At 43.7% G+C, this 28,000-nt stretch overlaps 1 protein-coding gene across 1 annotated transcript in view; it reads left to right on the top strand.

Annotated features, from left to right (window-relative positions):
- Positions 1–18,712, top strand: part of GPX4 (glutathione peroxidase 4) — a 29,069-nt gene extending 10,357 nt beyond the window's left edge. The window contains exons 4-7 of the mRNA XM_068234021.1: positions 4,571–4,722; positions 12,140–12,164; positions 12,249–12,308; positions 18,485–18,712. Coding sequence (XP_068090122.1) covers positions 4,571–4,722; positions 12,140–12,164; positions 12,249–12,308; positions 18,485–18,517 — 270 coding nt within the window. The 3' untranslated portion in view covers positions 18,518–18,712. The remainder of the gene's footprint in view (positions 1–4,570; positions 4,723–12,139; positions 12,165–12,248; positions 12,309–18,484) is intronic.
- Positions 18,713–28,000: the final 9,288 nt, after the last annotated feature.

Genomic DNA, 28,000 nt, shown 5'->3' with positions numbered 1-28,000 from the left:
GGGGTTGTGGAGGGAAGTAGGCCTCCTTTTCCTTACTGGCAATTTTACAATGAGTCCTAAATGACTGCTTGTACTGTAATGGACAGGAGGGATGAGCTCAGGTGCCTGCCATGCGTATCTTTTACTACAGCATAAAGCCTACAGTCCTGGCTATAAGTGTGTTTTGTTTTTTTCTTTTTGTTTTTGTTTTTTTGAGAATGACACACAAGATGATCAGATGAATTGCAAAGTCCCTTCTTTGAAGTGAAAATGAATTTCATTCCAAAAAAAAACCTTTCCACTGCATTTCAGTCTTGCCATTACAAAAAACAACCTGCTGAGAATGTATGTAATGTTCTCGTTTAGCACAGGTGAGTGTTGATGAGCACAAGGGTGGAGATGTATTCTGTCATACTGATTGAGTTAGTATAGCAGACTGGATGCTTTGAGGCTACTTGCACACCAAGACGTTGCGTTAGGTGCTACGTTAAGGTCGCATAACGTGCACCTAACACAACCGTATGGTGCTGCAAGTGAGGACGGTAGAGTGAGCCGCGTTAGGCGGCTCGATTCCTATAAGGTCTCCCAGAGTGGCACTGATTGGCCAGCGGGACCACGTGATGCGGAGCGAGACACTCCGCATCACGTGGTCCCGCCGGCCAATCAGCGGCCGCCAGTCCAATGAATATTAAGTAGCCATGTGCGCGGCTACTGTAGCTGGCTCTCCCCGCCTCCTCTCCGCCCCCCACTGCGCATGTGCAAACAGTCTAACGCGGCTATAGCCGCTCTAACGCCGTAGCATGCTGCACTTTCCGGAGAACGTGCAGCGTTACATGCAGCCCCGTTTCTTGCCCCGTGCGGAGCGTGCCGCCGCCCGGGGCGCTGTTGGGAGGGGGGCGCTATAATGGAGGGGGGAGCCGGAGCCGCGGGGAGGGCAGCCCGACCTCTCCCTCCCTCTCCTCTCCCGGGCGCACTCCGTGCTCCCCCCTCAGATGCAGAGTTCGTGAGCAGCAGGGAAGCGCTGTTTACAACTCACCGGCTGCCTGGCTCCAAGCGCTGCTCTCTCGCCGCTGGTCTCCTCTCTCTCTCTGTATACGTACTGATACACGCTGCTTCCTGTAGCCGGAAGCAGCGTGTATCAGTATGTATACAGAGAGAGAGAGGAGACCAGCGGCGAGAGAGCAGCGCTTGGAGCCAGGCAGCCGGTGAGTTGTAAACAGCGCTTCCCTGCTGCTCACGGACTCTGCATCTGAGGGGGGGAGCATGGAGGGCGCCCGGGAGAGGAGAGGGAGGGAGAGGTTGGGCTGCCCTCCCTGCGGCTCCCCCCTCCATTATTGGGGGCATCTACCTATCTAACCTATTCTGGGGGCACCTACCTAATCTAACCTACGCTGGGGGGCAGCTGCTAATCTAACCTACGCTGGGGGGCACCTACCTATCTAACATACACTGGGGGGCACCTACCTAATCTAACCTACACTGGGGGGGCAGCTACCTAATCTAACCTATACTGGGGGCAGCTACCTAATCTAACCTATACTGGGGGCAGCTACCTATCTAACCTATACGGGGGGCAGCTACCTAATCTAACCTATACTGGGGGCAGCTACCTAATCTAACCTATACTGGGGGCAGCTACCTATCTAACCATTACTGGGGGCAGCTACCTAATCTAACCTACGCTGGGGGGCAGCTACCTATCTAACCTACACTGGGGGGCACCTACCTAATCTAACCTACACTGGGGGGCAGCTACCTATCTAACCTACACTGGGGGGCAGCTACCTATCTAACCTACACTGGGGGGCAGCTACCTATCTAACCTACACTGGGGGGCAGCTACCTATCTAACCTACACTGGGGGGCAGCTACCTATCTAACCTACACTGGGGGGCAGCTACCTAATCTAACCTACACTGGGGGGCAGCTACCTTATCTAACCTACACTGGGGGGCAGCTACCTAATCTAACCTACACTGGGGGGCAGCTACCTTATCTAACCTATACTGGGGGGCAGCTACCTTATCTAACCTATACTGGGGGGCAGCTACCTTATCTAACCTATACTGGGGGGCAGCTACCTTATCTAACCTATACTGGGGGGCAGCTACCTTATCTAACCTATACTGGGGGGCACCTGTCTAATCTAGCCTATACTGGGGGGCACCTGTCTAATCTAGCCTATACTAGGGGGCACCTACCTAATCTAACCTAGGGGGGGGGGGGGCGCAATTTTTACACCCTCGCCCTGGGTGCATTTTAGCCTAGAAACTGCACTGGTTACATGTAACGCAACGTGGGCTGTGTGAACAGCCCACTTGTGTTACATTGCTGTGCGTTGGGGGAGCGTTACAGGCGCACTAACGTGCGCCTGTAACGTCTTAGTGTGTAAGCAGCCTAAAAGGAGGGGGATGCTTGCAATTTTTCTGCTAACCATGGTTACAGTACCTGCAAAGAAACGTGCAATAATTGTTGCATAAAAAGGGCTTTAAGCCGCATCTACACACGTAGATGCGGCCGCGATGCTCCTTATCAATCGAGCCGCTGATGTGGCTTGATTGATAACATCCAACAGGACGGATCTTGGTTCCGCCGATTTCCCTTTTCGCTCCCCGCGAGGGGACAATGGCAGGGAATCGAGCGGAAGATGAGCGGGGAATCGTATGCGGCGCATGCGCAGGGATGCGGCGGGCACACGCGGGTACACGGAAGAGGCGATCCGGCGGCTAATCGAGCCGCCGGATCGCAGCCTCATCCACGCGTGTAGATGAGGCTTTACAGTCAATGAGGTTGCTGCTACTAAGATTGCACCTAAATTGACTATATATTGGATCATCAAGAACTTCAGAGTCAGTTGTGAAGTGTCAGGGTGGCCAAGAAAGACCAGTAAAGTGCCCGGGCCATCTCCTAAAGATGATCTGGTGCCACCAGTACAGAGCTTGAGCTGCAAGGGTGTAGTTTCAGACATGATCTCCTGGCACTCGCCAATTCTTGCATAACTAACGTTACGTATTTGTCTTACAACCTTGGTACACTTTTACCACTTAATGACAAGTTTGCTTATAAAAATGTCCTGCTAGAGCCTCCTTAATGGCTCCAGGACATTTTTATAAGTCAATGTTACTGCCGCTGTGTGCATGCATGTCTTTGCACGTGAAAATAAAACCCACCATACAAAAAAAAAATACACCTTTATTTCCAAATACTATATTGTCACCATACTTTGTACTAGGGACATAATAAAAATGTTGTGATAACCAGAACAAATTGTCAGATAAAATGTGTGGGTTTTATGCACAGTAGCAGTGTTTTATATTAAAATTATATAGCTGATGAAATTGGAGAAATGTATTTTTTTTTTCATTATTATTTTTTTTTATGCATAGAAAATAAAGTAATTACTGAAAATAAATATCAACCCCAAAAAGCCCAATTGGTGGTGAAAAAAAACAAGATATAGATCATTTCATTGTGATTAGTAGTGATTAAGCTATTGGCAAATGAAAGGGTTGAGCACTGAAAGGTGGAAATCGCTTTTGTCCGTAAAAAACCCTTTGGGGTGAAGTGGTTAAAGTTCACCAGAAGCAAGGGGTGGGGGGAAAAGAGACTTAACTCAATGGTGGGATTCCTCTGAATAGTCTAGCGTGAGGGTGCTCAACAAGTGGTACGTGTACCCTAGGAGTACTTTAGATTGGTTTGGAGGGGATCTGACCTTGCTTCAGTCTATTGTAATATGTTTTGGGATTTTAAAAAAAATTTGCAATAAGTATTTAGTTATTTGTACAAAATGTTTGAGAATATTTTATAAACATGACACCTAAAATATAAAAATGAGTCAAGGGGTACTTAGTAGTTGAGTGCCGCCTATTGTAAATTTCCTTCATTTAGGTCCCCCATTTTAAATTCTTAATGTTTTGCAATAGTGGCCCCAGATTCACTCTAAGCATCTTGGTGACCAATCCACCCAGCACTGGCTGAATACATGTATCTCCCCAACAACCTGTGTGCTCTGAGCACATCTGTCAGCCCTCCTCCATAGCAACAGAATGTGTTGCTAGCCTCTATAGGGCCTTGTCCCTGCACTTCTGCCGCAAAGTTTTCTGATGTTAATGTAGTCTTTCAAAATGTATTCTAGATGTTTGAGGCCCTGTTAAGTGGTCGGTTGCGATACAGAATTCTGCATGTCAACTTGCTCACTGCTCATATAATTCTATGTGCCTGTTCACAGTACTACGTTGTAACTGATCATGTTATTCTAACTTTCTGCATGCAGGCTTTGTATTTAAGTCTATGTCCAGTCTCCATTGCAGTTCAGTCATTTATAACACGTGCGTTATGCAACTGACCACTGTGAACCTAGTATCAATATGTATACTGTTTTTACTTCTAAAATGATAAAGCAAAATGGTCAGTTTCTGTCACTGAGTTGTTTTGCATGGGAAAACCTTGTTCTATGCCCTGAGGACAATCTCTAAATCAATCTGTCTCTGGGGAGTAGGCCCTTAGTGTATGTAGGTAACAGTCTGGCAGTGGTTCTGTGAAGTCTTTATCGGTAGTTGCTGTGTCTTTACTGTTAATGCTTGCTTTCAAGGAACCTGGGGATGAAGCTCAAATCAAAGACTTTGCTGCATCATACAAAGTAGAGTTTGATATGTTCAGCAAGATTGAAGTGAACGGAGATGGAGCCCATCCTCTGTGGAAATGGTTGAAGGAACAACCAAAAGGACGTGGCACTCTGGGGAAGTAAGGAAGCAGGGCTGTTCTAAACTGTCTCCTATTGTGATATTTCAAGTAAAGCTGAAGGACCCATATTTGTGATTTAGGTGGTGATTGTATATAACACAAGAGTACAGTTGAATTTGGAAACTTCCCATATTGCAGGTAGTCTTGTGACATTTTAACAACCTATTTCACTTAGGCTAAATTCAACCATGATGACCACAAAGGGATGTAATGGAGTATATTTCATAATCAATAGACATAGATGGGAGCTCAATCAACGTACCTTAATTTTGGACTTCTAGGAGGTGCCATGGCTAAAAAATTTTTTTTTTTTTTTCTGTGATTGATCACCTCTTGGCCTTTTGTGGTTGAAATGTTCCTTAGACTCATGCAAAACTGTGTAAATTGAAGGTGCCGGGCTGTAAGGACCACACTTCCGTGCCTATATATGCTAAGTAGTTTATCATTTTTTAGTTTTTAGTTTTTTAATGCACCAATTGTAATTGTGTACAGCGGTACTTTAATTAGCTCTACCAAGGTGAAGCCTAGCTTTCTTTGCAAAATTGCTACAAACATAATTACCTACCCTATTGGAAGGTTTGTTTACACCCTCCCCCCCCCCCCCCCCTTTTTTTTTTTTTTTTTTTTTTTTCTACCATTGTTGATAAAGTAAAAGTAGAAAAGGTACAAATTGCTATTAATATTACAAAAAAATTTCAAAGGTACAGATGTGTGTGTATATATTATAAAAAAGGCACTGATGCATAAAAGTATCGACTGCAAATAAACATTTGCCAGAACAATTTTTTTAAGTTTCAATAATCTTGAGTTTTAGTAACGAGAAAATATTGGCTAAAACACCAGCAGCCCCTGCATGGGTGATATCAATATTTTTCAAAGAACATACAGAGACGTTAATCTGTGAGAATTCAGAAATTGCATAACAACCACAATGCTCATGGATACAGCCAATCAAATACCTTCAGCAGAAAGGATGGATGCATGCATAAAGGTGGCCACACACCATGCAATTTTTTAAATACCTGTTCAATTCAGGAATGGTAAACAATTTTTCTGACTAACCTTTCCAAAATCTGACCAATGTACCACTCGTGCTCAATTTCCCCCAATTATGATAAAAATGATTGGAAACTGAGGAAAATTGCTTGGTTGTATATATTAATAAAGTGACAATTTACCCACACCATTCAATTTTCATAAAAATTGATCAGAAAAATCCAGCAATCCTGATCAACTGTTATCGAAAAAAAACAGGAAATCCGATCGGATTTCTTCCTCGAATAATAAAATGAAAAAAATGTAATTGCCGTAAAATCTGATAATTTTATTGTATAGCGTGTGTGGCCAGGTCTGAATTGTCCAATTAAGCTATCCAAGGGGACCAACTGTTGTGAAAACCTTGCATGTTATCTGAAATGTTTGCAGTTTTTTTTATATGGGCAGCCAACATGACCTCTGAGTCCAGCGATAAGACCTCCTCAAACCAGTAATGTTGGGAGTATTCCAATTCTGGGCCCAGTACCCTCTTTGCAGTGGAGGCGACATGCTGGAGAAACCTGTGGGCAGGGTATTTAGGTTTAGAGGGCTTATCTCCAAGTAAAACACATTGGGGCTATGGCAAGAGAGGACTGCTCTAGACCTGTACCAAATGACATGCCAATAAGATTGGGCCCACCATATACAGTGGAGGAAATAATTATTTGACCCCTCACTTATATTGTAAGTTTGTCCAATGACAAAGAAATTAAAAGTCTCAGAACAGTATCATTTCAATGGTAGGTTTATTTTAACCTCCCTGGCGGTTTGTTAAAATCCGCCAGGGGGCAGCAAATACACTTTTTTTTTTTTTTTTTTTTTTTTTTTTTTTTTTTCCATGTAGCGAGACAATGTCTCGCTACATGATAGCCGCTGCTGAGCGGCATCCCCCCAGCCCCTCCGATCGCCGCCGGCGAATGGAGATCAAGAGATCCCGTTCAAAGAACGGGATCTCTTGGAGGGCTTCCCATGGCGACGGGGCGGGATGACGTCATCAACGTCGTGACGTCAAAGGGGAATCCGATCCACCCCACGGCGCTGCCTGGCACTGATTGGCCAGGCAGCGCACGGGGTCTGGGGGGGGGGGGGGGGCGGCTGCGGCGACGGGTATATCGGCGGGCAGCGGCGGCGATCGGAGGTTACACGCAGCTAGCAAAGTGCTAGCTGCGTGTAACAAAAAAAAAATTATGCAAATCGGCCCAGCGGGGCCTGAGCGGTGCCTCCCGGCGGCATAGCCCGAGCTCAGCTCGGGCTTACCGCCAGGGAGGTTAACAGTGGCAGATAGCACATCAAAAGGAAAATCAAAAAAATAACCTTAAATAAAAGATAGCAACTGATTTGCATTTCATTGAGTGAAATAAGTTTTTGAACCCTCTAACAATAAAAGACTTAATACTTAGTGGAAAAACCCTTGTTTGCAAGCACAGAGGTCAAACGTTTCTTGTAATTTATGACCAAGTTTACACACATTTTAGGAGGAATGTTGGTCCACTCCTCTTTGCAGATCATCTCTAAATCCCTAAGGTTTCGAGGCTGTCTCTGTGCAACTCTGAGCTTGAGCTCCCTCCATAGGTTTTCTATTGGATTAAGGTCCGGAGACTGACTAGGCCACACCATGACCTTAATGTGCTTCTTCTTGAGCCACTTCTTTGTTGCCTTTGCTGTATGTTTTGGGTCATTGTCGTGCTAGAACACCCATCCACGACCCATTTTCAGTTTCCTGGCAGAGGGAAGGAGGTTGTAGTTCAGGATTTCACGATACATGGCTCCGTCCATTTTCCCGTTAATGCGATTAAGTTGTCCTGTGCCCTTAGCAGAAAAACACCCCCAAAGCAAAATGTTTCCACCCCCATGCTTGACGGTGGGGACGGTGTTTTGGGGGTCATAGGCAGCATTTTTCTTCCTCCAAACACAGCGAGTTGAGTTAATGCCAAAGAGCTCTATTTTGGTCTCATCAGACCACAGCACCTTCTCCCAGTCACTCACAGAATCATTCAGGTGTTCATTGGCAAACTTCAGACGGGCCTGCACATGTGCCTTCTTGAGCAGGGGGACCTTGCGAGCCCTGCAGGATTTTAATCCATTGCGGTGTAATGTGTTTCCAATGGTTTTCTTGGTGACACTGGTCCCTGCTAATTTGAGGTCATTCACTAACTCCTCCCGTGTAGTTCTAGGATGCTTTTTCACCTTTCTCAGAACCATTGACACCCCACGAGGTGAGATCTTGCGTGGAGCCCCAGAGCGAGGTCGATTGATGGTCATTTTGTGCTCCGGCCATTTTCGAACAATCGCACCAACAGTTGTCACCTTCTCTCCCAGCTTCTTGCTAATGGTTTTGTAGCCCATTCCAGCCTTGTGCAGGTCTACAATTTTGTCTGACATCCTTGGACAGCTCTTTGGTCTTTCCCATGTTGGAGAGTTTGGAGTCTGCTTGATTGATTCTGTAGACAGGTGTCTTTTATACAGGTGACTAGTTAAGACAGGTGTCCTTAATGAGGGTGACTAATTGAGTAGAAGTGTCTAACCACTCTGTGGGAGCCAGAACTCTTAATGGTTGGTAGGGGTTCAAAAACTTATTTCACTCAATGAAATGCAAATCAGTTGCTATCTTTTATTTAAGGTTATTTTTTTCGATTTTCCTTTTGATGTGCTATCTGCCACTGTTAAAATAAACCCACCATTGAAATGATACTGTTCTGAGACTTTTCATTTCTTTGTCATTGGACAAACTTACAAAATCAGTGAGGGGGTCAAATAATTATTTCCTCCACTGTAAGCCACAAAGTACCACATCTTCGAAAACAAACCTCGAGGAGACCTTGCGCTCTTCAGCCTATGAAGCCTTTTTTTTTTTTTTTTTCCTTCTCCCTGACAGACCTTCCACTATCTCCCTCCCATCTAAGCAGGAATGGCAGTTAGTGCAATGAGGTAGAATTGTTAATCGTAAATCTGATATACCTGTCTCTAGTGGATTTTCCTTACATTTAACTTCAAAAGTTGTATACGGCCTGGAACCCCTAGAGCATTTTTGAGTGTTTAGGGATTGCTTTAAATTGCTAGCGATTTCCCTAAACGCTCTGCCAATGTACTGTAAATGGATGTAACAGATTCCACAGTAGCAATTGGGATTAGCAAAATCGCAATTGCAGGACATGCAGCATTTTGGGAGCGTATGTGGGTTGTGTTTTTTGTTTTTTCCTTTCTTTTGTTAGTAAATTTTTTTTCGAAAGGACCAATCAGAATTAAAATCGCAAGTCACAATCGCAGGCAAAAATCTTACACTTTTTAGAATCTCTGCCAAAATCGCCAGAAAATGCTCATGAAATTGCTTAAAAATGCTAGCGATTTGCGACTGAGGCACCCAGGTGGAGTTGTGGGTAATGAAAGACCTGGTGTATCCTTGAATATCTGTATTAAGGAAAAAATGCTTTGGGGGGTACTCTCTCCTCTGGAGTGTGAAGCCTCTGGATCCAATTGAGGCTTCCCCCCCCCCCCCCCTTCATCCCACGGTGGCAGTGATGCAGCTCCCCGAATGGCAGGGATGTCAATATTTACCGCTCCGGCGCAGTAGCGGCTCTCTGCTCCGAAATAGGTGGAAATAACCGATCCCAGTTTGGTCCGCTCTACTGCACAAGTCTCCTGCGCAGTAGTGGACCCGTCTGGAATGTCTATTTCCTAAGGGAAGAGCAGCAACAGCGCCACCCACTGGAGCCAGGGAAGGTAAATATTGCACAGCCTGACAAAGGGGCAGACAGACCACAGTGGGACGGAGGAGGAAGGGGGCAGCCTCGATAGGATCCAGAGGCTTCCCCCTCCCGAGGAGAGTTAAGGTGGTGGTGGTCACCCCAGTAAAGGAAAAAGGCTACAAGTATGGAAGAAACACTGTTGAGCCGTACAATGCATGTGAGGAAATGCTGCTTTGTCATTTGTTCTACAGCTTAGATATCACATGAAAGGTTTGCATACACTAGGTCCAACCTTGGTAAATCAACCTCACAGACCAGGTTACTGCATTACTTGTTTTTAGGTGATAAAGTTTGCAGTCTAGTAAATTTGGTGGCTGTGTGAAATGTTTAACCACTTCGTCACCAAGGTAATGTATATCTACGCCCCTTTTAACTTCATTTCCCCAACTGGGGCGTAGATATACGCACCGCTGACCGCTCGCTCGTGCACGCTGCCGGCCGCTCGCCTGGAGATCAATGAACGGGAAAACTGTTCCTGTTCGTTGATCTAACTCCTCGCAGCAATGATCGCCAAGCTTCCGTGAGAAGCTGCTCGATCATTGTGAAAAAGTTTCCCAGCCTCATTACACTTCCTGTAAGCATACTTCCTACGCTTACAGGACGCATTCACAAACAATTACTGTGGCCAAATAGTAAAACTACATCCAAAATAATTTTTCATATATAGTTTTACATTGTAAATTAACTCATTACCTCCCACACTCCTCAATTTTTTTTTTTTTAAACCTTTTTTTTAAATTATAAGCATGTAAATAGTGATGGACGCAAAACTGAAGCAAATACAGCTTTACTTCCAAATAAAATATTGGCGCCAAACATTGTGATAGGGACATAATTTCAACGGTGTAATAACCGGGACGAATGGGCAAATTTCATGGATTTTAATTACAGGAGCATGCATTATTTAAAAAGACACTGAAGCGAAAAAAAATTATATGATGTGTATGTGTAGTACAGCTAAGAAATAAAACTAAGATCAGATGCATCAGTTTAATTGTTCCCAGTACAGGAAGAGTTAAACTCCAGTTGTTTCTATGCAAACAAGCCATTAAGCTCTACACTTTCAAAGTCGTGGAGAGGGCTGTTATCTGACTTTTATTATCTCAACTGTTAGGCCTGGTGCACACCAAAACCCGCTAGCAGATCCGCAAAAGGCTAGCAGATTTTGAAACGCTTTTTTTTTCTTTTTCTGTAGCGTTTTGGTGTAGTAGATTTCATATATTGTTACAGTAAAGCTGTTACTGAACAGCTTCTGTAACAAAACCGCCTGGCAAACCGCTCTGAACAGGCGTTTTTCAGAGCGGTTTGCGTTTTTCCTATACTTAACATTGAGGCAGAAACGCATCCGCAATCCAAAAAAATGCCTCACCCCGGGAGGATTCGTTTCTGCAAAACGCCTCCCGCTCTGGTGTGAACCACCCCATTGAGATACATTGACCAAGCGTATCCGCAGCCGCAAGCGGCTGCAGAAACGCTGAAAAAGCCGCTCGGTGTGCACCAGCCCTGAGTGAACTATTTACTTTTTCTCTGCCAGAGGAGAGGTCATTAGTTCAGACTGCTCTGAAAGAATAATTTTGAATGCTGAGTGTTGTGTAATCTGCACATATTATAGAATGATGCAATGTTAGAAAAAACACTATATACCTGAAAATAAAAATATGAGAATATTTTCTTTGCTGCTAATCTTCTAGTAATTATTCATAGTACACAACCAATTCACTATATCATATTTTTTTTTTTTTCCGCTTCAGTGTCTCTTTAAGAACGATAATGGCTGAAAACTGAATATTTTTTTTTTTCCTATTTTCCCATTAAAACACATTTAGGATAAACTAATTCTTGGCATAATGTCCCACCTACAGAAAGCCTAATTGGTGGCAAAAAAAAACAAGATATAGTTCATTTCATTGCGATAAGTAATGATAGTTATAGACAAATAGGAGCGCTGAAAGGTGAAAATTGCTCGGATGCTGAAGGGGTAAAACCCCTCAGTTGTGAATTGGTTAAGGAATATCCATCCTGACTTGAGCATGGCCAAGCTCAGATGTGGCTTCATAGGGGTGCTGCCTTTCCACTGCCTGTGCAGAGTGCTAGTTAATGCCTACCCAGTGCACGGAAGGAATTAATAAGCGTTTAATTCAGACTTCAGCCTCCTGTGTGACATTGGCCTCCCAAAGCCTCGGGATCCTAATGAGGCTTATTGCTGACTGGTTCTGCTCTATAGCGCGTAAGCAAACTGAATGCACAGTAGAGCGGACTCAATAGGGCTCAGCTATTTACACCAGAGCCCATCAAAAAGCTTCTCCTGCGTATAGCGCTAATAAGCAGAGACCAGGGAGTTTTGGGGGGAGTCAGCGTTGGATCCCCTCTAGTCCAGAGGCTTCCCCCTTACTAGGTAAGTATTGTGATTAACAGCTTACCCAACCTCTAACTAGGAATGAGAGAACACTTTAGCCATGATCAGTCATATTTTGCAAAAAAGAGCGCAACTGTATGCAATGTATGTACTGCATACTTTTGCACACTTCTGTTTGCTTCTTGCACAGTGTCATTTAGGAGAAAAGGTTTTACACAAACTGTTACCAGTTGTAATATCAAAGTTAAACAGATTTTTTTTTTTCTTTTCCACCCCCCAGTGCCATTAAATGGAATTTCACAAAGGTAAGGCCTTTATCTGCACCCCTTATTTTGTCTGCCTTTTTTCCACCACGTGTCTAATGTTAATCTGTTTTTTTTTTTTTTCAGTTTCTCATTGACCGAGAAGGGTGTGTAGCAAAAAGATTCAGCCCCATGGATAATCCAGTGGTAAGTATTCGTGGTGTGAAAATAACACTTCCTGCAATATGAAACTTATTACAAGGCCTGAGAAATGTGTCCTACTTGGTACTGGTTTCTTCCTTGTATTTATTATTTAGTATACAACAGCAGTGCAGTGGTCTTCCTTACAAATTGGCCATTATGTTGCTACACACCACTGAACGTAGCCTAAAGGAAACATTCAGGTTCTCCATAAGGACTGTTCTAAAACCTGTCGGTAATGGGTAACAATGGGTAATTAAGTTTCTATTTTGCCATCTGTGTTTTTAAAGGACAACTGTAGTGAGAGGTACATGGAGGCTGCCATATTTCCTTTTAAACAATACCAGTTGCCTGACAGCCCTGCTGATTGATCTATTAGGCTGCAGGAGTGATTAACACCAGAAACAAGCATGCAGCTAATCTTGTCAGATCTGACAATAATGTCAAACACCTGATCTGCTGCATGCTTGTTAAGGGTCTATAGGGGCCCATACACTGGTCGATTTCAGCGATCGATTCTATAGAATCGATTTGATAGAATAGGCTTTGGATTTGCGGCAGATTTTGATGGATTTGATCGGTCTGACAGGATGGAAAATCTAGGTCAATCTGCTGCTGGTTGCAGATTCATGGCCCATAGAGTTGCTTTGGATCTAATGGTCCAATAATGCATTTAGATGGATTTCATTGTGAAATCTGTTCCTAGTGTGTGTCACACATCCGATTCCTGTTAGATTTGACAGGCGTCTGACCAATCTATCTGATGGTCAAGTCTGCTGCAAATCTAGAAGTGTATGGCCACCTTAAAGGACAACTGTAACGAGAGGTATATGGAGGATGCCATATTTATTTACTTTCAAGCAATACCAGTTGCCTGGCCATCCTGCTGATCCCCTGCCTCAAATACTTTGCGCGATATATCCTAAACAAGCATGCAGCAGATTAGATGTTTCTGACGTTGTCAGATCTGACAAGATTAGCTGCATGCTTGTTTCTGGTGTTATTCAGACACTACTGCAGCCAAATGGATCAGCAGGGCTGCCAAGCAACTGGTATTGTTTACAAAGAAATGAACATGGCAGCCTCCATATTTATCTTGCTACAGTTGTCCTTTAACCATTTCTACCGCCCGGACGTGATCCTCACATCCAGGCGGCTGCGGTGCCGCGCGCCCATGTGCCCCCGCGCTGTCCCCCAGTAGCCCTGGGTTCAGTGAACGGGAACATGGTTCCCGATCACCGATCCGTGTCCCCAGCAGAAAAAAAACGAAGTGCTCTTTCTAGAGGCTTCAGTCTTTCTGCAAAGAAAATTTTTCGCGTGGTCCTTGTTCTTCCAGTGATCGAGAAGCACAAGGAGAAAAAATAAACTCAAGGTGGCCATCTTGTGGCCAAATAGTAAAATTACATCTACATATTTTTATATTACAATTTACACAAATAACATGAAAAATGTAACTGTTTATTTCCCACACCAAAATATTACCCAAATAAAATTTTTAATGGAAAAAAATTACAATTTAAAAAATTACCTAAGGATACACAATTGCATGCATGGAACTCACTAGCAATGGCTGTGTGACACCCCAATAGTCTGGGGGAACACGAGGTTGATTGATGGATAAAGCTAAAAAAGTAGTATCACCCTCTGCTTCAAAATCACTTACAAAACTTTATTAAAGGTATATCACACTTTGCATGTTACTTCTGTATCAAATTTAAAATCCTAAAACACGCTGCTAGTTGTAAATAGCACAGCCAGCTGGGCTCATGCACTCAGCACTATCACACCTCTGCCACACGTGGGATCCCATCAAATACAGTTCTACTCAGATACAGGGCTTCTGATCCTCCCAACTAAAGTCCTAGATTCCCCCCAACAATTTGGGGATTAACTTCTTTAGGCTCAAGTCAGATGACTCAAAGATATCAGATGCCACTTCATTTGCAGTTCCACATACAATTGCCAATTAGTTGCTAGACACAGGCCATCACATATATTGATAGAGAACTGTCTGCCTCTACAGAGGCTCTCACCACTCCATTAATGGTTTTCAGCCATAAGTTGCAAGTTCCTTGTAAAGCATTCCACACCCTTCATCACGATGGCGGTAGAGTCCCAGAGATGGCGCTGCCAATGTGGTCTCCCCTGGTGATGGTTATTGATAGGCGTGTGCCTGCATAGGCTCCCAGCCGGAATTTCTGGTCAGTATTTCATCCCTTCTTGTCAACAGCCCCTAGGTCTGTCCGGCGCCGGACTAGTGTGGGGGCTCCAGCAGGGAGAACAGGCTGGCGTGTGCTGGGCCGCAGCGTGAGCCTCCTCACTACGCGTATCGGCCGCTTCCGGCCTTAATCATGTGATCAGCGGGGGCAGCTTCAAGTTCCGGCTTTTATAGCGTTCACTGCGACGTTGACATTAACCCAGCTTTGCTCCATCTTGTGGTTTATTTTCTAAACTGCAGTTTTGTATGCATACATAGCTTCAATGCGGTCATTTGGCCACATGGTGTCTTTTGCCATCATGTGGTTTTTTTTTTTTTTCTGATATTGCGAGATGCATGTATACCTCCAATGTGGCTATTTGGCTGCATGATGTCCTGCCCCATCTTGTGGATTTTTCTGGTATTACACCACTTCCTTAGCTAAAGCTTCTCAATTCGTCCCTTCACCAGATGAATACTGCTCAGTTTTTGTGGACAAGTGTTTGAAGGACCTGGTGGCAGAACTTCCATCATATGCCAAGGATACGGGTGATGTAATCAGGTTGCTAGATGGATTTAAAATACATGAGTCTGTTCTGATAGTAGGGATAGATGTGGAGGGGTTATATACCTCTATACCTCACGCTGTAGGAATTGTTGCGGTTGAGTACTTTATGAGAGAGGTGGGAGGAATGCCACTATTGAGAACTCAGTTTGTTGTTGAACTGTTAGAGTTCATTCTCCAATATAACTGCTTCAGGTTTGCCAGGAACTACTATTGCCAGATCAGGGGCACGTCAATGGGGGCGGCGTGTGCCCCGTCATATGCCTGCCTGCATCTGGGCTTTTGGGAGCGCAGTGAGGTATATAGGCATGAGGGGTTCGGGGCCCACGCCGCCCTCTGGATTCGGTTCATTGATGACGTGCTCCTGGTCTGGCAGGGCCAATTGCCGCAATTGATTTCTTTCCTAGATGAACTAAATAGGAACAATAGAAACATTAGATTGACATATGACATTGATGAAAATAGGATTACCTTCTTGGACGTGACAATAGCCGCATTGGAGGTATACATGCGTCTCGCAATACCAGAAAAAACCACATGATGGCGAAAGACACACCATGCGGCCAAATGGCCGCATTGAAGCTATGTATGCGTACAAAACTGCAGTTTAGAAAATAACCACAAGATGGAGCAAAGCTGGGTTAATGTCAACGTCGCAGTGAACGCTATAAAAGCCGGAACTTGAAGCTGCCCCTGCTGATCACATGATTAAGGCCGGAAGCGGCCGATACGCGTAGTGAGGAGGCTCACGCTGCGGCCCAGCACACGCCAGCCTGTTCTCCCTGCTGGAGCCCCCACACTAGTCCGGCGCCGGACAGACCTAGGGGCTGTTGACAAGAAGGGATGAAAGACTGACCAGATTCTGGCTGGGAGCCTATGCAGGCACACGCCTATCAGCTAACCATCACCAGGGGAGACCACATTGGCAGCGCCATCTCTGGGACTCTACCGCCATCGTGATGAAGGGTGTGGAATGCTTTACAAGGAACTTGCAACTTATGGCTGAAAACCATTAATGGAGTGGTGAGAGCCTCCTGTAGAGGCAGACAGTTCTCTATCAATATATGTGATTGCCAATTAGTTGCTAGACACGGGCCATTGTATGTGGAACTGCAAACGAAGTGGCATCTGATATCTTTGAGTCATCTGACTTGAGCCTAAAGAAGTTAATCCCCAAATTGTTGGGGGGAATCTAGGACTTTAGTTGGGAAGATCAGAAGCCCTGTATCAGAGTAGAACTGTATTTGATGGGATCCCACGTGTGGCAGAGGTGTGATAGTGCCTAGTGCATGAGCCCAGCCGGCTGTGCTATTTACAACTAACAGCGTGTTTTAGGGCTCTTTCACATCAGAGCTTGCGTTGAACGCTCAAAGCATACGTTTTGTTGTATGCGTTTTAATGCGTTTTGATATGCGTTGCACTGCAGTGAGTGTGCGTTTTTAATCAGTTTTCAATGCGTTACAGGACATAGGAAAACGCAGGTAATTTTTTTTTCTTTTAGTTTTCAACTTTCTACATTGTTCCTCTGTTGCATTCTGGGACTTATTGCCTGCGCTAACGGATTAAAAACGCGCATAGTGTGCGTTTTACATTGACTAACATTGTAACGCATAAAGCTAGCGTTGGCCGAAAAACTGCGCCTGGGTGCAGTGTAACGCAACGCACAAAAAGGCTGCGTTATATGTGAAAGCTAAAATGAAAGTCTATGGACTTACATTTCACCTTAGGTAACGCAAACTTTATCCTTTGCGTTGAAACGCAGAAAATCTGCCCCAATGTGAAAGAGCCCTTAGGATTTTAAATTTGATACAGAAGTAACATGCAAAGTGTGATATACCTTTAATAAAGTTTTGTAAGTGATTTTGAAGCAGAGGGTGATGCTACTTTTTTTTAGTTAAGGATCTGAACTTTTTAAATATGCATTTGAAGGGGGTATACTGCAAACATTTTTTTTTTTTAAATTAGAAGCATGTAAATAGTGATGGACGCAAAACAAAAAAAAATGCACCTTATTTCGAAATAAAATATTGGCGCCATACATTGATAGGGGCAAAATTTAAGTGGTGTCATAACCGAGACAAACGGGCAAATAAAATACATAGGTTTAATTATGGTAGCGTGGATTATTTTAAAGCTATAATGGACGAAAACTGAGAAATTTTTCAAATTTTTTTTTTTTTCCTTATTAACCCTGTTATAAAAAAAAAAAAAAAAAAAAATTGCATACCTACATGAAATTTGAATGCACGGAGGACGCCCCCCCCCCCCCCCCCGGGCCAGCTCCCGACCCCACGGCCCGTAGTGTGGATTGGGGGAGACAGCCTGTAACATAGATTGGGGGGAGGCCCTAGAGCTGCGCAGCCGCACTCGCGTCTATGCGGACAACTCCAGCGCCCATTTTAGTAGAGGCAGGAGAGCCCAACCCCGCCTGTGGGGGACATTGAGCAGCGGGGACTTGCCGGAACGGCACGGAGGGTGCGGATGGCGTCGTCCGTGCATTCATTCACATATCATGCAGGTATTTAACTTTTTTTTTTAGTATTTTGCCTCGTGAGTCTTTTAAGGCTAAAAGTATTAGAGAGAAAAGATCAGCAGTACAGCCAGGCAACTGGTATTAAAGATATGACCGCTTCCATATCACACTCACATAAGTTGTCCTTTAAAGGGACTCCGAGCAGTGCAGAAACTATGGAAAGATGCACATCATTTTAAAGCTCTCTTTCTCCTCTTTCCAATGATATATAAACCGCCACCCTACGCCTTTTAGTTTTCGCTATATTCGCGATTAAAATTGCCGCAGCCGCGATTTCGATCGCAAAAATAGAGAAAACTAAAAGGCGTAGGGCAACGATTTAGGTGTCGTCAGAAAGAGGAGAAAGAGAGCTTTAAAATGATATCCATCAAGCCATAGTTATATTGTATTACACAGGCGACTTTTTGTCAAAGTCAGCAGCTGCATTCAACAAAATGGAGCTGCTGACACTGGGGAAAGTGTCGTCCTGTGTAATACAATATAACTATGGCTTGATGGATATCATTTTAAAGCTCTCTTTCTCCTCTTTCTGATGACACCTAAATCGTTGCCCTACACCTTTTAGTTTTCTCTATTTTCGCGATCGAAATTGCGGCCGCGGCAATTTCAATCGCGAATATAGCGAAAACTAAAAGACGTAGGGTGGTGGTTTATATATCATTGGAAAGAGGAGAAAGGGCGCTTTAAAATGATATGCATCTTTCCATAGTTTCTGCACTGCTCGGAGTCCCTTTAAGTCATTTAATGTGTTCTACTCTGGGGAAAAACATTTTACTCCTGGAATAAATGTACATTGTACATGTATTTATGTATTTATACTTTAAAGTTTTTAAGCTTTGTCATAGTTCCATTTCATATAATATTTTTTGGGGGGATTTGTTTCCTAGGTCATAGAGAAGGATTTGCCCAGCTACCTCTAGGATACTGAGCACTCGCTAGTAGTTGACAGCTGATGGAAGTCTTCAGCCCCTATTGTGATGGTATGCTTCAAAACCGCGAGGGAGAAGCAGACCGGAAGGTGTCATTGGCGTGCACCAGGGGAAGTAGACTGTACTCTGCTGCCAGAGCTAGAAATGAGGACCAAGATATCATGTGATCAATAAATATAAATTAAATCTCTCGTGGAGTTATTTGAGTGTGCATAGCAATTTATGTGGCTAGTTTAAGGGACTTGCCTTCTAACGAACGAAATGGTGAGTGAAAAAAAATCTCTGGCAGTATTTACATAGTTACATAGTTATTTTGGTTGAAAAAAGACATACGTCCATCGAGTTCAACCAGTACAAAGTACAACTCCAGCCCGTCCCCCACATACCCCTGTTGATCCAGAGGAAGGCGGAAAAAAAACCCACAAGGCATGGTCCAATTAGCCCCAAAAGGGAAAAATTCCTTCCCGACGGCAATCAGATAAAATCCCTGGATCAACATCATTAGGCATAACCTAGTAATTGTAGCCATGGATGTCTTTCAAAGCAAGGAAAGCATCTAAGCCCCCTTTAAATGCAGGTATAGAGTTTGCCATAACGACTTCCTGTGGCAATGCATTCCACATCTTAATCACTCTTACTGTAAAGAACCCTTTCCTAAATGGCTAAAACGTTTTTCCTCCATGCGCAGATCATGTCCTCTAGTCCTTTGAGAAGGCCTAGGGACAAAAAGCTCATCCGCCAAGCTATTATATTGCCCTCTGATGTATTTATACATGTTAATTAGATCTCCTCTAAGGCGTCTTTTCTCTAGACTAAATCCCAGTTTATCTAACCTTTCTTGGTAAGCGAGACCTTCCATCCCACGTATCAATTTTGTAGCTCGTCTCTGCACCTGCTCTAAAACTGCAATATCTTTTTTGTAATGTGGTGCCCAGAACTGAATTCCATATTCCAGATGTGGCCTTACTAGAGAGTTACAGGGGTAATATTATGCTAGCATCTCGAGTTTTTATTTCCCTTTTAATGCATCCCAAAATTGTTAGCTTTAGCTGCAGCGGCTTGGCATTGAGTACGATTATTTAACTTGTTGTCGATGAGTACTCCTAAGTCCTTCTCCAAGTTTGATGTCCCCCAACTGTATACCATTTATTTTGTATGGTGCTAGACCATTGGTACGACCAAAATGCATGACTTTACATTTTTCAACATTGAATTTCACCTGCCATGTATGTGCCCATATAGCCATCCTATCCAGATCCTGTTTCACTATGACACTATCTTCCTGAGAGTTGATGATTCTGCACAATTTTGTGTCATCTGCAAAAATAGCAACATTGCTCACTACTGCATCTACTAGGTCATTAATAAATAAATTAAAGAGCACTGGACCCAGTACAGACCCCTGTGGGACCCCACTGCTAACAGTCTCCCATTTTGAGTACGATCCATTGACCACAACTCTTTGTTTTCTGTTCATTAGCCAGTTCCCTATCCATGCACACAAACTCTTCCCCAGTCCTTGCATCCTCAACTTTTGCACCAGACTTCTGTGGGGAACAGTGTCGAAGGCCTTTGCAAAGTCCAAGTATATCACATCTACAGCATTCCCAATATCCATATTAGCATTCACTACCTCATAAAAGCTGAGCATGTTAGTCAAACAGGACCTGTCTTTAGTAAACCCATGTTGATGCTGAGAAATGAGATTATTTTCTACTATGAAGGCATGTATAGTATCTCTTAGTAACCCCTCAAATAGTTTGCATACAACTGATGTTAAGCTTACAGGTCTATATTTTCCTGGATCAGATTTTTTGCCCTTCTTAAATAATGGGAAAACATGGGCTGTATGCCAATCCACTGGGACTCTGCCAGTTGCAAGAGAGTCACAAAAGATAAGATAAAGGGGCTTAGCTATAACTGAACTTAATTCCCTTAGGACCCGAGGATGCATGCCATCCGGGCCAGGTGCCTTGTCTATTTTTAATTTATTTAGTCTTGCCTTTACTTCTTCCTGCGTTAAGTATTTAATATTACAGTTAGAAGATTGAGACTCTTCTGCCTCTGTAATTTGCAACAGTGCTGTTTCCTTTGTGAAGACAGAAGCAAAGAAAGCATTTAATAACTCTGCCTTACCTTGGTCATCCACCATTGAGTTCCCACCCTCATCCTTTAGGAGTCCTATCCAGTCAACCTTTTTTTTTTTTTTTTTTTTTTTTTTTTAGAGTTTATGTACTTGTAAAACTTTTTTGGGTTAGATTTGATATCCCTAGCGATTTGATTTTCAGCTTCGATCTTTGCCAGCCTAATTTCTTTTTTTTTTACCAATTTTTATTGCACTCCTTATAATTGCTTAGTGCAGCCTCGGTCCCCTCCTGTTTTAGGACCTTATAGGCATTCCTTTTCCTCTTCATTTTATCCCTAACCTTTCTATTCATCCATAGAGGCCTTTTTTTTATTCCTAGACATTTTGTTTCCATATGGGATATACATACTACAATATTGATTGAGAATAAGTTTAAAAGCTTGCCATTTCCCTTCAGTGTCCTCCCCTTCCCATGGGCTTGTATGCCAGGGAGGTGGGAAGCATGGCATTCTCCAACTCGTACCTGAAGTTGATGCCTTTATCACACCCCACTCATATTACAAACCAATAAGATTCCACTGCCTGCACCCTAAAGCCCAATCTACACGATACGATTCGATTACGGTTCTATTTACGATCCGATTAAATCCGAAAGGGCCGATCGGGATTCAATTCGATTTGCCATTGTTTTGCAATGGCAAATCGAATTGAATCGAATCCCCATCGGACATGTTGGATTTAATCGGATCATAAATAGAATCGTATAGTGTAGATTGGGATTAAGGCCTGGAACCCACTAGGAGCGCTTTTCTGAGTGCTTTGTGATTTGAAAAGTTCTTGCAATTGTCATGCTATGGCTGTGATTGCACTCGAGGGATGTGGTTTTATAAAAATCCCCCTTAGCATTGCATTAGCAAGAGCTTTTCATATCACTAGCGCTTAGAAAAGGCTGCTAGTTTGATCCAAAATGTGGCCGCACACCATACAATTAAAAGATCCAATTTCACACCAGTTGGATAAATACAATCAGTTGTCTTGAAAAATCTTAAGCTTTTTTTTGTTTTCCATCCGAACAAATTTCATTTTTTTTTTTTTTTTTTTTTTTTCTTTCGAGAATGGACATGTTGAGACCATTTTATCAAAAATTGTAGTGTTGGTTTTTGTGTAAAATTGTATTCAACCAGGAATTTTTTTTTTTTTTCCCGGAGTTTACAATCCTTTTTTTTTTTTTATCCCAAAATTTGTGGCCATCTCAAATGTGGTGCATCAAAGATTCTGGTCGAAACTTCCGATCAATTGGAAAATTGGATCCGAATGATCGAAATGAAATTGTAAAATGTATTGCGTGGCCATGTGAGCAAACCCACTATTCACAAACCCTTACAAGTCTAAAGGTGCCCATACACTACAGCGACTTGCTACCGAAATACAGCAGATTTGATCACTGATCAAATTTGCTGTGAAAACGTTAACGCAATTGTTAATCGATTTCCATCAGAAATCTTATCGATTCTGTCTAGGCGGGAAATTTAACTAGACCGCTGGCAGGTCGGGAGTGCGGTGTTCGATACAGCGACATCAGACACAGCAATACATCCTGTCTCGCTGGCACGAGTCCCCGGTCCCTGCAGTCTCTCATGTCTTCCGGCGTCTTCTCTTCACTTCTTGTGCCATCCTGTAAGAAGCCAAAGTTCAAACAGTAGAGGGAGCTCTACTGTTTTAACTTTTCACCAGACGGGACAGGAAGTAAAGCAAGAAGTGAGAGACTGTGGGGAATTGCGCCGGCGGACAGGTAATTCATTGTGGCTGGCCAGGGGAGGCCTGGGGCAGTAGGCAGGCTGCAGTTCCACAGGTTGTGAATCTATTTCATGTTGAAATCTGTTTAAAATCTGTGCAGTGTATGGGCAGCCATTAGATCACTCTTGGATCAGATTTAATCAGAGAGGGATCTGGTGGCAATCGACCAGTGTATGGCAGCCTTATAGCTCCAGACCTGGATGCCGATGCCTGGCTCCTGCAGGTACACCACTCCTGCTAAAGCACAATACAGTAACGAGCAAAAATTGGTTTATTTTCTGCACGTTGTGACCCAGACTGGGTTCATGTGATATCCTGTGAGAGGGTATAAAGGTGTTGTGTGGCACACCTGAGGGGCAATGCCTGAATAGGTGTGCCCTGAATGCTCTGCAAATGAATAAGGCAGTTTACTTCAAGATGCCATTTTGTGTGCCGTCTCCGTTGTTACTGTGTGGTGTCTGGCCTGAAAAATCGTTCAAGCGATCTGATAATTCTAATCAGAAGTGAAATATTGTAATATATGGCTTACTACACCATTAATGAACCAATCTTTGCTTCCTATCACAACCAGCAAGAAAATACACATTTTGGTTTGGTAAATTCAATCGGATAACTGTTTTATCGATTGTACCCATCAACTGAGATAATTTATAATCAATCTGGTCAGAATTATTTGATTCCTTCGAACGAGTTTTTGCTAGGAATTGGACTGTTAGTGGCCACTTTAAAGGACCACTATCGCAAAAAAAAGTAGGCAGTTAAAATCTGACAGGTTTTGGGCCAGTCCATCTCCTCATGGGGGTTTCTCAGGGGTTTTTTTTCAACAGCATTTCCTGAACAGCAGTTGCAAAGTCTAACTGACAAAATAGTGTGCAAGTGATTAACCACCCTGGCATTCAATTTCCCCAGAATTTCTATGCAAAAAGTGATTCAATTTTTTTATTCTCCTGTAACTTGCCAAAATGTGTCAAGCAAGGGTCTAATATACAGTGCAGGAGCGTATTAACATGTATGCACATCAATTCTGTTCACAGCATGTTTTGTATTTGTGTATATCAGTCAGTACCACTAGGGAGGTTGAGGCTGGCTGGTATCTTGCTATTTTGGCAGTTAGACAGCTGTTCAGGAAATGCTGTTGAAAACAAAGAAAACCCTGAGAATCCCCCATGAGGAGATGGACTGGCCAAAAACCTATCGGTTCTGTCAGATTTTAACTGCCTACTTTTTCCATGATGGTTGCCCTTGCTAAACTGCCGATATCTCGCAGCAGAATGAGGGTTTTTATACCACCAACCCCCCGCAAAATCTACAACTTTCTTGGTCGTGGATTTTGCTGCTCATGGAGGCTGAGCTTTTGGCCGCAGCTCTGCCTCCATGCATGTCAATCAGCTCTCCCCCACCCCTCTCAGTGAAGGAAGATGGAGATACGCGCTGATAGACAAGAGTAGAGGCAGCTACAGCTGAAAGCTCTGCCTCTCACAGAAGTGCTCCATGCAGTGTGTCCCAGGGGATTTGGGGGGGGGGGGGGGAGGGTTTAAGACCCCCTTGTTCTGCCACGGGATAGCTGTGTTTTAACAGGGGCAGACATGCCTCACATAAATGGTAAAAAGCCATTTTTAGGCTCCCTGCACACTGAAAATCCGTTTTGTGATTTTTGCCTGAATGCAATCAACAGGAAAAAAACGCAGCATGCAGTAACTATTAAAAATCGGAATTGGATGTAAAAATCGGAATCGTGTGCAGGGAGACTTAAACTGGCTTCAGTGTCTCCTTAACCACTTGCCGACCGTGCACTCATACCCTGCGTCGGCAAAGTGGGAGCTGCAGGATCGGCGACGCAGATCTGCGTCGCCGGCTGCAGGCTAATTAATAAGGAAGCAGCCGCTCGCACGAGCGGCTGCTTCCTGTCAATTCACGGTGGGGGGCTCCGTGAATAGCCTGCGGGCCGCCGATCGCGGCTCGTAGGCTAAATGTAAACACAAGTGGAAATAATCCGCTTTGTTTACATTTGTACAACGCTGCTAACAATAGCAGCATTGTACTGGATCAGCGATCCCTGGCCAATCAGCGGCCAGGGATTGCTGTCACATGACAGGCAGGAGCCTGTTAGATTTGGATTCAATATTGAAGCGCTACACAGTCCTGCTACTGAAGGAGGAAAAACCTCTCTCTCATAAGACTCTTCTATGTTGTAATTGCAGGTTTGAGTCTCGCCACCACCACACCAGATATTGGAAAGGGACTCACCCTCTTCTAAGACCTTCAGTTAGGTCTTAATCATGCCTTGGGGTTATTCCCAGGTCACCCCCGACCTTATCGATCTGTGTCTTTACTGATCTCACTGTGAATTAGGCCAATCCTTGATGCTATCCCAAGACTGCTGAATTTGTACCTCCAAATAAAAAATCTCTCATAGCGTAATACTGTATGCACTTTAAAAGCTTTAAAATTTATTGCACTTACAATTTTCTCCATATAAAAACAGCATGAGTTTTTTCCAACGGGCTCTCCCCTGTATTCGTGGCCTCCGGAGGGCTCTCCAAATGTTGCGTTGCTACCCGGCTAGGCTGCCGCACGGTCAGCCTTCCGTGTGGTTTCCGCGTTGCCCCGCTCTCTCTGCCGTGGTCGGTGGTGACCTGGGAATAACCCCAAAGAATGATTAAGACCTAACTGAAGGTCTTTAGAAGAGGGGTGAGTACCTTTCCAATATCTGGTGTGGTTGTGGTGAGACTCAAACCTGCAATTACAACATAGAGTCTTATGAGAGAGAGGTTTTCCTCCTTCAGTAGCAGGACTGTGTAGCGCTTCAATATTGAATCCAAATTGAACTGTCCTTTAAGATATTGGCGCACTGCCTGAGTTATTTTGTATACATTTGTGCATCTCAATTGTGTTGTAGGAGCCTGTTAGAGGCTGCACAGGACAGATCCATTCCTGTGCAGCCTCGGATCTCCGGGGAAGGGAGGGAGAGGGGGGAATCCTGCGGTGGAGGGGGCTTTGAGGTGCCGCAGGCAGGAGTGATCAGAAAGCCCCCCCCCCCCCCCCCAGCACATCATCCCCCTAGTGGGGAAAAAAGGGGGGTGATCCGGTCGCTCTGCCTGGTGTTTGATCTGTGTTGGGGGCTGTAGAGCCCACCCAGCACAGATCAGCAAATACAGCGCTGGTCCTTAACCCATTCAGGTTCCGTCGTTTTCACGTGAGAAATGTTCACCTCCCATTCATTAGCCTATAACTTTATCACTAATCACAATGCACTGATCTATATCTTGTTTTTTCCGCCACCAATTAGGCTTTCTTTGGGGGGTACATTTTGCTAAGAGCCACTTTACTGTAAATGCATTTTAACAGGAAGAATAAGAAAAAAAATGGAAAAATTCATTATTTCTCAGTTTTCAGCCATTATAGTTTTAAAATACATGCCTCCATAATTAAAACTCGCGTATTATATTTGTCCATATGTCCCGGTTATTACACCGTTAAAATTATGTCCCTATCACAATGTATGGCGACAATATTTTATTTGGAAATAAAGGTGCATTTTTTTCCATTTTGTATCTATCACTATTTACAAGTTTTAAAATAAAAAAAAATATAGAAATATTTCATCTTTACATTGATATTTAAAAAGTTTAGACCCTTAGGTAAATATTTTCTTTTTTTTTTTTATTGTAATGGTTTTTTTTTTTTTTTTTACTAAACATTTTATTTGGGTACTTTTGGGAGGGTGGGAGGTAAACAATAGATTTCTAATGTAAATGTGTAATAATTCTTTTTGGTTTTTTTTTTTTTTCAGGTGTAGTATTACTTTTTGGCCACAAGATGGCGGCCATGAGTTTGTTTACATGACGTCACTCTAAGCGTAGCACCGGGAAGGAGACGGCCAGAAAAAGCTCAGCTTCCGAGAGAAGCTGTCGCTTTTTCAGCGGGGGAGAGGAATCAATGATCGGGCTCCATAGCCCGATACATTGATTCCTTGGCTACCGAATCCGCGGGCGGGAGTGTGCGTGCACGCGCACGATCGGCCGCGGGGGGGCGCGCGGTAGCGCGCATGGTTCCTGGACGTAGAAACTACGTCCAGGAACCAAAATAGGTTAAGGGGGGGGGGGGGGGGTAAAGGCTGGGTCATCAAGTGGTTAAAGACAAACTGTGATCAAGGTTTGAACTTCATCCCAAACAGTAGCTGATATCCCATTTCCCATGAGAAATATTTCCCTTTTCTCGAACGGATCATCAGAGGGCTTGGTATGGCTGATATTGTGTTGAAACTCCTCCCACAGGGTGATGTCAGGACCACGGTGCTGACAACTGATGCTAAGGAATTATGTTATAATGCACTGACACTTGGGGAAATGTGTAAAATTCCTTTTCAGTTGTATGTTGCATTACAACTAATTCAGTGTGAACCAAGCCTTAGGCCTTGTTCACATTATAAATTGCGTGTGCTTTTTTTTTTTTTCTTCCACTTTCTGCCATCAGGGAGTGTACTATTTAACCCGGAAATGAATAAATACATTCTATTCATAGAAGCGCTTGGGAAATCACTATACAAAGTGCTTTGTGATTTCCATTGTCAGTCATTGAGCCAAAGCACTTAGAAAATGGTATGTGTAGCACATTAGTGATTTTTTTTTTTTATTGAAATGCACACATGTGAACACTCATAGGAAAACTTTACACAAGCGCTTTTGGGTCAATTTCTAAAATTGCCATTGCGTTTAAAAAAAAAAAGAAAAAAAAAAAAAAAGCAAACACTTGTAGAGTGAACAAGTTATTACTGATTTTTAGTACTAGGGAGGGTGGAGATTATGTTGTAGATACAACTCAGCTGACTGTTGCTGCATGTGCATATGCACGTAGGGTTGGATGCCTATGGGGTCTATTGCGGTAAACCTGGGCCTCCTCAACATCAGTTCTACCATTCCTACTATCTAACCAGTGCTGTGCGTAATGGAGACATATCTAATAGTAACTACTCGAGCGCTGTAAAAATAACGCAGGAGATTTGGGTGCAGCAGGCACCAGCATAGGCTGTAATAAGAATGAAGGCTATAGCGGTGCTCATTGAGTAATTTGGACACCATCAAAAGACGGAGCACAAATGACTACAAAAACATTAATTTGGCCTGAATTACCTTTCCCCCACTATCCAAGGTGGTGGAATAGTAATTCATGTCACCTGGTCTTAGGCAAAAGCAGAGTGAGCAGTTTTTATCAGCTTTACCCTGCGCTCAAATCCCCTGGCGGCTGATTCATAGGTATGTGTCTCTACTTGCCTCCAGCAAAGCACAAGTTGTTTTTAGTGCTGCAGAGGTCTACCCTTCCCTGCACAGCTCTTTCTAAGCAGGTGAAGGACCGCACAATGAGGGGGGGGGGGGGGGGGGGGAAAGAGGGCTCAATAGAGGGTGTTGTCTGCATGATGATCTACCTCTGTAGAGCAGTCCAGATTTGTGGGTGGTCTAAAGAAACATCACTGGAACAAAGATTTTACTTGATGACTGTGGTTTCTTTAGCTAACTTCTTTCACCTCCAGGATACCTTCCCACTTACTGAGCACCTTCCTACTCCCAGTGCAAAGTCTCTTTCCTCCCAGC

Source organism: Hyperolius riggenbachi, chromosome 1 (genome assembly GCF_040937935.1).
Source record: "Hyperolius riggenbachi isolate aHypRig1 chromosome 1, aHypRig1.pri, whole genome shotgun sequence".
Taxonomy (NCBI): Eukaryota; Metazoa; Chordata; class Amphibia; order Anura; family Hyperoliidae; genus Hyperolius; species Hyperolius riggenbachi.
This window is presented reverse-complemented; position numbering and strand designations above follow the sequence as displayed.